This window comes from Nomascus leucogenys, chromosome 1a, assembly GCF_006542625.1.
Source record: "Nomascus leucogenys isolate Asia chromosome 1a, Asia_NLE_v1, whole genome shotgun sequence".
NCBI classification, from domain to species: Eukaryota; Metazoa; Chordata; class Mammalia; order Primates; family Hylobatidae; genus Nomascus; species Nomascus leucogenys.
Window position 1 is genome coordinate 57,540,730 of NC_044381.1, and position 14,451 is coordinate 57,555,180.

The following is a 14,451-nucleotide window of genomic DNA, read 5'->3' on the forward strand; positions in this document are numbered from 1 at the left end:
TACAAATAAGAAGAGGCATAAAGAGGTGAAGTGACTGGTTTAGTACCTTCTCGTCAGTAACAAAGCCGGGACTTGAACCCACATTTTCTGACTGCTGGTCTTCACATTCCTTCCATTGAACCATTCATTCATTCATTCATTCAGTTATTTATTGTGAACCTTCCATATACCCGACACTGTGCTGGTGCTCATAATACAGCAGAAACAAGGTAGAAACCATGCCATGCTCTTATGGGGCATAGAAACTTATGGACCAAATAGACATCAAATGTGTTGAGGCTCGTGAAGGGGGAAGTGCAGTGTTCCCAGGTTGCTCATGTGAAGGCCTAATCTAGGCAAGGAGGTTAGGGCAGCCCTCACTGAGGAAATGATACTGAAACTAAGATGGAATAGGAAGACATCAGCCAGACAACAAGCGGAAACATCTCAAATGAAGTCTTAGGAGCAAGAGAAACTCAAATACCCAAAAGAGTAAGCAGCTACAAACAATAACAGGAATAATAATAAAAATAAGAATAGTTAATATTCCAAGTGCTCACCATGTGGCTAGCCCTGTTCTAAATGCTTTATTGTTTTATCTCATTTCATGTTATTTAATTTTCATAAAAACTCTTAAAGAAGTAAGCATTATCATCATCATGTAGATGAGGAAGGAAACAGAACAAGGCAGTCTAGAAGTAAACTATGACAGATATTTGTCTTATTTTGACACATGAAACACAAAGTAATAATTTTAATTTATATACAGAAGTGTGTTATCTCCTGATCTCCTGCAAATGCCTGGTACTCTCAATGTGTTCTTCATTTTTCTTGGTTTATTGTAAGGAAGAATAAAGATCAATAATTCTCTTCCAACAGAAAAATGATGTAAGGATGATGCTGCTGGTAACTGACAGCCTCAAGGTCAGTGGGACAACTGGGAATGGTGGGGACTGGGGAGAGATGGAGAGCAGCCGCTTTTGGACTCCAGGTAATGATTTGGGAAACGCAGGTCCAGTGTTGGTAGATCTTTTGAATTTTCAAGAGACATTAAAGCCTCAAGTTTTTATTTGCAATGTCCCAATTTTTAAATTTGGCTCAAATTTAAAAAGTAGTATATAGAAAAGAATAAAATATGAATCTGGCCCACATGAGGTCGGTAGGGGACAGGCATATGAGTTGAGGCTGGAAAGGAGTCAAGGGTCAGAATGCAGAGAACCCTTGAGAGCATGAAATAGAATCCAATGGCAGCAGGAAACTTTTAGTGCAGGTGAATCTGGGACACCAAAGGTCACATTTGTAATCATTTGAAATGATGACCTTGCTCTGCCAAGCTCTGGCAACTTCTAAGTGGCATACTTCAGCTCCAAGAAGACCCACACACAGCCTCTAACACAATACTTCCCTTAAAGACAGAACGTGTCTTTCTTAATTCCCTAGCTTTTCACTTTTACCTCCACAAATCTTAGCTTCACTGTCTATCTCGTGTCTGACCTCATGCTTCTATGCCCTTCTCTCTCCTTCTCTGGAAAGGCATCTCTTAGCTGCTTTTGTGTCTTTTCAAGGGCACTGAGTCTACACCTAAATAAGGTGAACAAGCTTTTTGTGTCCTGACAACAAGCAGAAAGTTCAAGGTTGTACAGGCTTTCCAGTGAACAGCTTTCTGATCTTAACCCTCAACTCCAGACATAAGGCTTTTGGGTCAAACCAAATGATGGCCATCAGGAGAGGAACAGGTCTGGGGTCAGGAAGATGGAGGAGCAGCAGTCCTCTCACCTGCTCCGCAGGAGGTGCAGTGGGTAGGGCCACTTCCTTGGCATCTCTGGCAGGTGTGGTGGCATGGATGGCACTGGTTCTCAAATTCAAATTTCCATGAGGGACAGTTCGAAACACAGCGGCCATCATCAAAAATCCTAGAAGAAGAGCAGACTTTTAGAATTCATCAGGGTGACTTTCCAGAGTAGCCCTAAGTATCAGAACATGTGGTATTCATGTTTGCTGGACAGATTTGACTTCATTGTTCCAGAAACAAGGGGGATGCCTGGGAGTGATCATCTTAGAACATGTGAAATATTAGTCACGTACCCATCCTTGGCCCAAGATTTGGACCTAACAGCCAGCATGCCAGAAACTGGCTGGGAAAACAATCCCGAATCTGCTTCCAAACAAGCTAACTGGTGCCCACAGGGACTAAATCCAGATTATAGGCCCCAACCAAACCCAGCCAACAGTCAGATGGAGGTCTCTAAACTTTCCACACACTCAGTGGGCCTCTGAGAGAGGCCTTGGAGAAAATATTCTTCCTTTATCTATCAGCATGCTCATGCTTTGCAAGGGAAATGTCAGCTCCAAGGGCTCTTGACGAGTAGAACAAAACACTGCTTTGTAGCTCGGGTGCTACTTAGAAGCCTGGCCTGTGTATATTGCAAGTAATCAATGAACTCTGATTTCGAGTGTCATGTTTTGCAAACATTTCCTGAGACATGGAGTACTGCAGTCTCTATTTTCTGACCATGAACAGCTACTGTGAACACCTACAAAGGGCATTACAGACGAGCTAGTATATGGGCTTCTAAAACTTTGGTTTTACATATATACAATATATATCCTAATGTCATTGTTAATATTTTTATAGTTTTGCTTCATTATTCTTTGCAAACTAATCATAAAAGCAAATGTGATTAAGTAAATTGTATCCAAGTATTCTGTTCAGAAAAATACAAAATGTTTATCAAGTGCAGGAGTCAGATAGGTAATATGAATAGATGAAGTGAGCTGGGGGCTGCACACCCAGAGTTCCTAATTTAGTGGGTCTTAAGGGGAGGCAGCTGAGAATTTGCATTTCTGACATTCCAGATGGTGCCAGTGCTGCTGGTCTGGTGAGCACTCTTTGAGATCCGCTGCTCAGTGACAGTCTGGATTACTGTGGAATTCGCTAAATGATTCCTGTGTAATACAGGTGACATCAAATTGGCATCTCTTACAGCTCCCTTAGAATAACAGTTATTGTATCAATTGTGAGGTTCACTGAGCACGTAGCATACGCAAGCTCCCGTTGGCATAATGCTGCCTTCCACGCCTGGGACATCTGAGTGGGCCTGCGAAGAAAGGGAAGGATGTCTTTTTCTCTCTATTACTCCTCTCCACTTATGCTGGACACCACATGAAAGGTTAGGTGTAGGCCTCAAGCAACTTGTTCCTGAATTGGCACTGGCTTGTTTAAACTCCACTGTTTCCAGAGCTAGAACCAACCCTGAACTGGGGGCGGGGGTGGGCCATTTCAGTCCCAGGTTTGGAAGAAGTTTGGGTGGGGCAAGGCATCCTGAATAGTATGTCACTTGCAGTCTTCCATCTCATTCATTCCCCCACCCTGAAAGTCTGTGTCATTTGCATCTGTTTGGAGGCAGAATGGGATTCAAGCCAACAACCTAAGACAGAAGTCCCCCTCTCTTTTGGATTCCCAGGCCCTCATATTCTGTTAACCATCCCCAGCACCACTGAATGAACAATCCTTTTGGCCCACTGCAGAGCATGAGTCCCAGTCCTAAACAGACACTCACACACATCTGGCTGTCCATGTCAAAACAGATCCTCTGCACCATGGCACAGAATGAGATGCCTGTGCTCCCAGTCCAGATTTTTAGCGGATGGCACTAATGCCAAAGGGGAATATCCCAGCCCCACCCTGGCACCAGTTACTGAGCTAGAAGACTTTTCAAGGAATAGTCTGGATGTGGCTAGTTTAAAATGAACAAACAAACAAAAAAAAACCCCAAATCTTTCTATAAGAAAAACTGTGGAAGAGCTTTCTGAGGATTTTAAGCAAGGAAGCTATTCAATGTTCTGCTGAAAAGGAGAATGGGGCAAGTTTATTCTGGGGATTTATTTTCTTGCTAAAATCAGTTGAGAACGGGATGTGAAGTATATCATCATTTTATCTCTTATAGCAGTGGTCCCCAGCCTTTTTGGCACTAGGGACTGTCATTTGATTTGGCTGTGTCCCCACCCAAAATCTCATCTTGAATTATAGTTCTCATGATCTTGAGTTGTGGGAGGGACCCAGTGGGATGTAACTGAATCATGGGGGCGGTTATCCTCCTGCTGTTCTCGTGATAGTGAGTGAGTTCTCACGAGATCTCATGGTTTTGTAAGGGGATTTTCCTCCTTTGCTCAGCACTTCTCCTTCCTGCCACCCTGTGAAGAAGGATCCTTTCTTCCCCTTCGCCTTCTGCCATGACTGTCAGATTCCTGAAGCCTTCCCAGTCATGCAGAGCTACGAGTCAGTTAAACCTCTTTTCTTTATAAATTACCCAGTCTCGAGTATATCTTCATAGCAGCATGAGAACACTCTAGTACAGACCAGTTTCATGGAAGGCAATTTTTCTACAAATTGGGGGCAGAGGATGGTTTTGGGATGATTCAAGTGCATTACATTTATTGTGCACTTCATTTCTATTATTATTACATTGTGATATATAATGAAATAATTATGCAACTCACCATAATGCAGAATCAATGGGAGCCCTGAGCTTGTTTTCCTGCAACTAGATGGTCTCATCTGGGGATGACGGGAGGCAGTGATAGATCATCAGGCATTAGATTCTCATAATGAGCACGCAACCTAGATTCCTCACATGCGCAGTGCACAATATGGTTCACATTCCTATGAGAATCTAATGCTGCTGCTGATGTGACAGGAGGTGGAGCTCAGGCAGTGATGTGAGCAACATGGAGTGGCTATAAATACAGACGAGGCTTCACTGGCTTACTTGCTGCTCACCTGCTGCTGTGCAGCCCAGCTCCTAATAGGCCATGAACCAATACCAGTTCATGACCTGGAGTTTGGGGACCCCTGTTTTATAAGATGAGATGACAGATTGGTTTCGGGGGAAATCATTTGTCCTGGGAGAAGTGATCTCCCATTAATGGGAACCACTAAAAACCACTCAGAAACAGGAGAGGAAGCAGACATAGAACCCTCCATGTTTATGTAGGAAAGGGGCTGTCTTTTTGACTTGATTTTAGGAACATATCAATCACATAATTATGCTTTAAACCATTCCCGCCACATCTGCCCTAACAAAAGCATAGGTGACATCTCCGGTTTTTGTAAGAAGATGATTATTTCTAAAGATAGAAAGATAGGGAAGACAGTTATGCTTAAGTGAAGGCACTGAATTATGTCACCACGACCCACCCCACATTCTCCAACCTCCCCCCAAAATATTGCTAAGAAACTTGAAGAAAAATCCCATTTCAAATGGCCACAGTTTTCAACAGACACCAACAAATTTTCCCTAGTGGAAGAGAATAGATATTTTGCTCTATAAGAGTAGAAAATGGGGCTGATGAAAATTTTCCTTAAAGCCAACTCAAGGCATCTCTGGGACCACCAGTTATCCAATTCATGGATTCCTGAGATGCCCAGGCAAGCTCATCTCTGCAGGGGAAGAGCTTCTCTCCCCAACTCATGCCAGTTCTTGACCTTTTCGTAGGAAGTGAACCATTCCAGACCGAACAGGGCTGAAAGAAAGGGAGAATGCAGTGGAACCAAGTGCTAAACAGCTGGGCAGAGATGATCTTAACACTGGCGCCGAGTATTCCAGAAGGCCCCCGGATGTGTGTGTGACATGAACTGTAATGAAAGAGATGGCATGTCAGGGTTAGCTGGTCTTCTTTGCTGATTGTTGACTTGGCCTAATTAAAGCCCTTAAAATGACACTTAGTGTAATTTCTTGGTGCTTTAATATTCTAAAAGAATGAAATCTAGTAAAAAGATTTTTTTCTCTGAATTCATTGAAATAGATCAAATAAAATGTTTGAGCATGGGTCAGAACAGAGGTAACTTGGAAATGTTTTTAATTAGTTCACTGACTCTGTAACTCCTTCAGGACTGGGCAGGGAAATTAGGTTGGGCAATGAGGATCCTAGCATCACAGAGCTTTGCATGTTAAATACAGTGGCAAAGAGGGCACTTGCTTTCTCCAGGTTTTTAATGGTCTTTAAGGAGCTAAACCCAATGGTTTATAAAATTGTAAAGGAAGGGTGGTAGCTGCCTTATTAAACAAATGTTAAAATATTCCCCTAGTTCAAAAGACGTCCAAACATGCATTGGAATTTGATTGTTGGTATGGTGGGGAATTGGAGAAAAAACAGAACCTCATTTTGAGAATGCTATCTGTATCTTAGAGTAAGTCCTGATGCTTCTTTAAAGCAAATTCAATATTTAGAGGCATAGTTATTTTAAAGAGACACTTGGAAAAATATGCTCATGGTTAGCATTAAAAATTCTTAAAACTGTTCCTTTGTGTCTTCTTCGGTCCTTTCTCCTTCCTTCTTTCCTCTTTTCCTTCTCTTATTCATTCTTTCCTTTCTTCCTTCCTCTTTCTGAGGGAGCTATTTGGAGAGCCAAACCTATGATATTGATTACACACTTCATCAAGTTCAATAAAGCACATTTATTGAATTATTATGTGTTGATCACTGTGGGGAATAAAGAAACAAACACACAGCACCTGCTTGCAGGAATATTACAGTCCTGCAGAAGTAGGACAAAATGACCATTATGCAAAGCAGAGGACATGTCCATCCCAGAGATGCAAAGTGCCTGCCCCTGGAGCAGCCTCATCACCCTTGCTTGCAAGAGACCTGCTTCCTTTGCATTGGGCAGGGCAGTGATGAGGCCATTCACTGAAACACTCAGCAGCCAAAAAAGATTCAGTGCTAGGTTCAGAGGAGCATTGACTGAAAATACAACAGGCCTCCAGCTTTCTTTATTAGAAATTCCCAGTGTATTAGCAAAGATGCTCATTCCATTTGCATACTTGCTATTCCCTCATTAACTCAGTTAGCAAACATTACTGAGTGCCTGCTATTATCCCCAAACTGTGGTAGGTACTAGAGATCAAAGATGAGTATATCAAGTGGCTTACAGTCTAATGAAGAGATAGCTGTAAATGAAAACCTTCAAAGTCTACAGCTGCTCTTATGGAAGCTTATAGAGAGCAAAGGGACATAAAAATGGTTAATTTTTGCTGGGAAGAGATTATTTTTACTGGGAAGAGTTCAGAAATGCCTTTAAAAACAGTTCACCCCCTGTAATCCCAGGACTTTGGGAGGCCAAGGCGGGCAGATCACCTGAGGTCAGGAGGTCAAGACCACTCAGAAATAGGAGAGGAAGCAGACATAGAACCCACCATGGCCAACATGGTGAAACCCCGTCTCTACTAAATAATACAAAAGTTAGCCAGGCGTGGTGGTGGGCACCTATAATCCCAGCTTCTAGGGAGGCTGAGGCAGGAGAATTGCTTGAACCCGGGAGGCGGACGTTGCCGTGAGCAGAGATTGCGCCACTGCACTCCAACTTGGGTGACAGAGCAAGACTCTGTCTCAAAAAAAAGAAAAAAGAAAAAAGAAAAAAAAGAACAGTTCACTTTTGAACTGACTCTAGAAATAAGTAGATATTTGACCAGCAGATGGAAATGATGATTGAGGGATGGGTGTGCAGAAAAGGATGAGATTTCAGGCATCACAAGTGGCATCAAAGGTACCCTATTCATTGATGAGGAAATCTGTTCCATGTCCAGGGAACTGGTCCTTGTTGTGGGGACTGGGCATCATGGGGAGAGGATACTACAGAGCTGGGCTGTGCCCAGACCAAGGAAAATGTCTGTGGAGTGGGAAAGAGTTTGTTTCTTTTTCACTGCAGGCCCATGGGGTGCCGCTAAGGTGGTGAGCACCTCCTCTCTCCGCCCTGCAATCCATGAGCTCACACCACCAGGAGATCCTGAGAAGCCACTTACCTTGTCATGGGGCAGGTAGTGCAGTCTTCCTGGGTTGGTCCCTGGCACTTGGCACATGAGGCTTCACAGGTCTGGCAGTGGCCATGCTCATCAACGTATTCTCCTGGGGAACAAAATCTAGTTGTTTATTTCATTTCTACATGGCAAGGCTGCCTGGGCTATCAATCTGAGAGCAGCCAGATCTCTGTGGCTGCCTGAAAGCAATGCAGACAACACAGAGAGGAGAGGCCCTGAATGGCTTCAGCTGCTAGTCCCAAATCCTGACCTTATCATAACAACTGCTCCTCTCCCAGGGGCCCCAGAAGTTGGAACCTCAAAAAGTTATGAGGCAATGGCATATTTCTGAATCTAGTCAACATGTGTTACAGATTTTATAAGTAGGGAAGGCCAAGCGGGGCTTCCCACCAGACCCCTTTACTGAACTCCTACTGACTTTCCCATTAAAAGCTGAGGTCTCCTGGTCCACAGAGGGCCCTATAGTCTTGGTTCAAGTCAAGCAACGAGCAGGACCCACTAGATCTTGTCTTACCACCCCATGGGGTAGAGGTGTGGGAATCATGGTTACTGGTCAAGAATGGGTACTGAGTCTTGGCTGACATTGGGTGATTGTAAGCTACATCTCACTCTGAAAGAGTAATAGTGAAGAAATAGCCAGGGAATTCTTCCTTTAATTGGAAACTTTATCTTTCCCAAGGAAAAACACATATGGAGCCCTGCAACCGAAGCAAATCCAGCCTCACAAGTTTCTTGGAAACATTTTAAGAAATTACTGTCACAGCAAAGGTGACAGAGGGAGGCCAGTCTCACGGAAAGTAAATCTCATGGATTCAAAGATGGGCCTCTGCTCACTGAATCCAACCCTCATTACACTCATCCTAACCTGCTATTGTCTTAAAAAAAATTGACAGGCTTCTTTGGTCAGATCCACAGAGTGACTTTTTCTGGTTTAGAGACTGGTCATGCTCAGAAAATATGGTTTCAGATTTTGGCAGAGACACAACCTCCACTGGACCTCAACCCCCTCCAACTCTGACAGCCCCCGTAAGCCATGTCTGAAAACTGTCAATCTGAGATCCAGCTGGTGGGGTGAGATAGCAGGACCCACCCAGGGTTTAATCAAGTTGTCTTACTGAAACACCAAGATTCACTGCCTGATTTAGCATAGTTGCATTGAAAAGAACCCTGGAAACCTAGACTTGACTGGTGAGGAAATGAGGGAAATTCATCCCTCTTTCTTTCCCCTATCACTTTACTGAACTGGTACAGCTAGCATGTAAGTAAATCTTATATATGTAAATTTTACACTTGCTAGCACTAAACCCCAAAGACGAATGTGAAGAGACAACTAGAGTTTGCCTTTATGTAGCAGAAAAAGCCTTTCATGTAGAGTTATTCTATTCATTTTGTTAACTGAAGGGAAAAGAGCATGTTCAGAGTGATGCAAACATCTAATCACAGCACACCCTGCACACTCCGGGCTCTGTTCCTCTATATCTCCTCATTGTTACCAAGGTACAGTTTGGACTGGAAAACTTATATACAATTTTTAGAATGGGAATGGGACTGTGATTCTTACTTCAGGGCTGACTAGGAAACCTCCCAGAAGACCTAGGCCCAAAAGAGTACATAACCAGCCGGCGCCAAGGCATACCAACAGGTATGCAGGTTGTTCACTGCACAAGGTGCCTACCCACCCAAATGGTCCAGTGGAGGCTGACATCCAGCCCATTTGCTTCACCATGCCAGGCACTCTGGTGTAGGCTGCCCCTGCCTCTGTAGAGGGACACCTTTTATTGACTCATACAAAGGTGTTGACTGGACTGGTTACATTCTTGGTAACCAGTAGTCCCGAGACAGAAAAAAGCTGTGACCTCCACCTAGCAGGAGTGGTGACTTCAAGCTGAGACTGTGTCACTGACTACAGGCATCATCATAGTTATGCAGCCTTCTTTTTATTTATTCAGGCTCCTCCACTTCACCTCTTATTTATGGCTTCCACTATTGTTGTAGGAGGCACAATCAATTGAGCAGGGTGATTATCTGTCCAGGTACCAGCAAAATTAAGAGCAGAGGACCTAGGGCAGACTCGATGGGAAGAAGCAGACCTTGCCTACAGGAGCCAGTGCAACAATTTGTGTTTACAGTTAGATGATATCTATGCATCTTTCAAAAAAATGTGCTGAGTGGAACAAGAATGGAGGAGGTTCACAGAAGCTTAAAATCCCACAAAAATTGTATTCTAGAGAAATGTGGACTCAGAGAGCACAGCTTATCCATTCATTTTACGGATATATTTTTTAACACTACATACATGCCAGCTACTAAGGGAGATGCAGAGACATACAAATTAAAAAGACCCTACTCGTGGGTTCTCAAATATTTTATGAGAATGATTTATAAAGAGAGAGTTATAACCCAATTACTAACCAAGGGACTTCTACTTCCTCAGACAGGCCAGATTAAAAACCAAAACAGAAGAGCAAGGGTGTACACAGGACTCTGCTAGACCCAGAGGCAAAGACAGTTACTTTGCCTTGACATCGGTGCCTATAGGAATGGACACCGTGGTTTGGTTCTTCCAACTCCTCATATTCATCTATCCTCATTTCCATGGTGTATCAGATCCAATGCTAGGATGGGATTTTAAACTAAAACACCTTGCTCTGCTAAGTCAAATGCCACTTAGAAGGTTCTGAGAGTTATATCATGTCTGCGCCCAAAGTCTTTATCACACGGATGAGGCATCGTTAGGTTAGTCAAGGATTATTAAGATATAACTGTGAAAATTTTAAGTTTTCTTCTGTATCTCTTGTTTGCCTTCTCATCGGCTTTCATAAACCAGTAGCTGGCTTTAATACCCTGGCTTTGCACGTCCTCAATCTACTCAAGTATAATGGCCTCTGTTGGCACTCACAATGTGCTGCCTTAGATTTAATGACCACAAAAGATTTCCCCATCTCCAAGATTTTAAATACATCCTCCAGACACACCTTCTTATGCCCCACTATAAGTCTACATCATCCCAGGTGACTCCCTATCACTGTGTGATTATCCCTTCATTCATCTCTTCCAATCTCTAGCTTGCGTCCCCCACTTGGGGTAGGCCAAGCCATCCCGAAGCCCAAGTTCCACCCATTCTTCTGCAAAAGGAGACATCACCTCCTTATTTGCAATAAGATGTCTGAGTTCCCTTGGCTTTTTTTTTCTCAATGTCAAAATTCATCTCTGTCTTCTCCTTGGCTTTTTACTTATCTTCTGTCTCCAAGAAAGGTCTGCCACTCTTCCTGGCTATTGTCAATTCCCCATCTACTGTTATAATCTTCTTTCCTCAGAATATTTCTCCGCCAGTTCCTCTGCGTTTAATCTCTTCCTCACATCTCCCATCCTTGTCTGATCTACAAAAGTTTTCTGCTAACCTAAAACCTTCCCAAGCCCTTTCCCTCCCTGATAAGGGACTCGTAAAACTTGTTTTTTCCTCCTACTATTTGGAAACAAAATGGTGAAAACTTCATGACCTTGAAGCTTATGTAAGAGAGTCAGTGTGAGACAGCTAAACTGTGCCTGTCTCTCAAGTCTGCATGCCTTTTCACGTTAGAACAGCTGATGAGAATAGAGGAGGCTTCTCCCATTCTCATATTTACGTAGATGTTTAATTAGTTACATAAACAACTGCCCCCAGCTCTTACAGGCACAAGTTTTCACTGCATGTTTGGAACTGAAGAAACCAGATTCCAAGGACACAGAGAAGTTGCTTTTTTTGTTGTTTTTGGAGCAGCAAATTCTTGTCATCTGTCTTCATTGCACAATGAAGCTGAATGTTTATGACAGGCATGATATACAAAATTCTTACAAAAAGTCACTTTTAACAGAGCCTTCAGGAGCCAGTATTTTGTTTTCCACCTCATCCTACAAGCTCTTCTTTCTGGCGTCTTCATCCATTGTTATGATTTCCAGATCATCTTTCTCCTGTGATCAAAAAATGTTCCATTCCCCTTTTAGTTTCTTTCTCATCCTATGCTATAATGGTTCAAAGGACACTGAGGAAGTGTAGTCACTTAGAGAGGAATGCTACCTCAAAAGTTGAAGACACAGCTTAAAAATTAATACTTATAAATTTTAAAAAGTTACAAGTGGCTTACTGTGCTTATTCCATCTCTTCTGTAGAATACTATCAACAAGTCCAGATTCTAAGCAAACATTATAAAGTCTTCCAGAGTAACTGAACATGTATCATAGCATCCAAAGTTACAAAATGTGATTGAATTATAATCCTTTTTTAGGTTTACATGGCCAGAGGAGCCTCATTTCTCCTGAACAAATGCTACGCTTTCTTTTATACCTCATATTTCTTTATTGATTACAGCTAAATTTATTGTAGAATTCTAGCAAATAAATATGTACACTGAATAAATTAATCGATACATAAATATATTTTATGATGTGAGTTTAAAAACTTTTTAGCAAGATGATTAGTAAGAGAGAATGGGAGGAATTTGATGAGAATTCAGCTGCTTGGTTTTTGATCTGGTTATTTCAGTGAGTAACCTTGGGGTATGAAATTATCTGTAGACCTCCCTGTGAGGCCTATTTATGTGCCTCGTCACTCAGATGCCAGAAATCATAGAGTATGAGTGATTCTACAATCACAAGTGTTAATCAAATAATAAATACTATCTCTTTGCAAGGATGCCCACATATCGTTTCCAACTTAAGATACCATTCTGTGAAGATAATTTTTATTAAAAACATCTATATGTTTTTTTCACCAGCTGTAATAAATACTCAGCAACACTTTCAGCTACTTATGTACTAATGAAATCAGTTGGTTTTCAAAGCTTGTTAAGCATAAAGTTTTATAGCAAGGCTCAAACTATGAGGCCATCAACTGAGACTGCAACATCTTTAAGTCAACACAATCATTTGGCCTTAAAAAGAAAGGAAATTCCGACAAACTCTACAACATGGGTGAACCTTGAAGACACTATGCTAAATGAAATAAGCCAGTCACAAAAGCACGAATATTGTATTATTTCACTTATATGAGGTACCTGCAGTAGTAAAAGTGATAGAGACAAAGTAGAATTGTAGTTTCCAGGGCCTCGGGGTAGGGGGAAAGAAGGGGTTATTTAATGGGTACAGAGTTTCAGTGGAAAAAGATGATGAAGGTCTGGAGATGGATGGTGGTAATGGTTGCAGAGCAATGTGAATGTACTTAATGCCACAGAACTACATACTAAAAATAGCTAAAATGGTAAATATATATTATGAATATTTTACCACAATTTTTTTTTTAAAAGTCTACACAAAGAGTTTGTGTCTTAGCAGGCCAATACTTCATTTTAGCCAAAAAAAAAAAAAAATCAGTACTGCCTGTCTTTTGGGGATGGGTCCAAAGGGTATCAACCAATCCACCATCTTGGGAAGTCAGTCTGCTGAAGTGAGGTTTGAGAGACCTCCTGTGATAATGGAAATAAATTGATATATGAATAAAACTCGGGATAAGGGAGACATCTGGCAGATGTCTCTGTCTTCTTCCTTTCCTCAAGGATGCGCTAAAGACAGAATGAACATCAGGCAGCTAGAAAGAGGGTTCTACATCCCTACCCTGGAGGTGTCTGGAGGAAACCTCTTCTCTATCCCATTCTCTCAAGGACAATTTGCCCTTGTCCTTCCTGCATATTCTGTTTTTGATTGACAAGACTTATCCTTCCTGGTCCCATTGCTTTTTCATTCTCAGGCAGGCACTGGCATTGATCTGTGGGGTTTGTGCAGATGCTCTGAAATGCTACTCTGGCAACCTCATGGGTTGGCACTCCTGCAAAAAGGATGGATCGTAAATTGTGGATCCAACACACACACAAATATTTAGTTTCCTTCAGCCTACACGTTGTTCAAAGGGCAGAATTAAGAGTTGATCTTTCTAGTTTCCACCGTCGTTTGGCCCTTGACCACAGTCAGGCAGTTAAAAAAGTATATCCAAAGTGAAGTCTTGGCTGACGCACCTGAATGTAGTGGTGATGTAGCAATCACACAAGCTCTTATTCATGGACGTCTACTGTATTACAAGTGCTGTTCTATGTAATATTTAATCCAGACAAAAACCTCTTTTATAAACAAGAAACTGAGGCTCAGGGAGATTAAAAAATCTTGCATAAGTTCATTCAACTAGGTAAGTGGCAGAGCTGGGCTGGGACCCAGGTGTGTCTGAGACGGAGCCCATGCTCTTTCTACGATATTTGCTGGTATGGATTCATTTCCCCCTTTAGTGTTCCAAGTAGCTTTGCTATTTATAAAAAGAAAGAACTGAGTACATGCCTCATCTCAACTACTTGATGAGGTAAGGGCATCAAGAAGGAATTTACTGTGAAACAAACAAACTTTGAGCAGGCATGTTACACAAAGCAGATTTACTCAATGATTGATTATACCCTCCAAATTTATTTTCTCTGTTAAAATGGCCACCATTCTTTAAAAGGCAATTCCATGTATCAAGTAAACAGATTTTACAAGCAGTTTGTTTTGCCCGTTAGGCTATAAGTTCCTAAGAGGAACTCAGAAATATTTTTTTGAATGAATTAACTTGGTTGAGGATCTGGACAGGGATTTTCTATGTTGCTTAATTCTGTTCAAAACAAATAAACAGGCTCCTCAGAAATAGCTTAGAACCACA

The 14,451-nt window shown here is 42.0% G+C and overlaps 1 protein-coding gene across 2 annotated transcripts in view; it reads right to left on the reverse strand.

Annotated features, from left to right (window-relative positions):
* The window catches only part of PCSK5 (proprotein convertase subtilisin/kexin type 5), a 464,720-nt gene that overhangs the window by 121,851 nt on the left and 328,418 nt on the right, over nt 1-14,451 (reverse strand). For both annotated transcript variants that reach the window (XM_030809749.1, XM_003267429.4), the window contains exons 21-22: nt 7,782-7,884; nt 1,756-1,892 (exon numbers count right to left, since the gene is read on the reverse strand). In XM_030809749.1, coding sequence (XP_030665609.1) covers nt 1,756-1,892; nt 7,782-7,884 — 240 coding nt within the window. The remainder of the gene's footprint in view (nt 1-1,755; nt 1,893-7,781; nt 7,885-14,451) is intronic.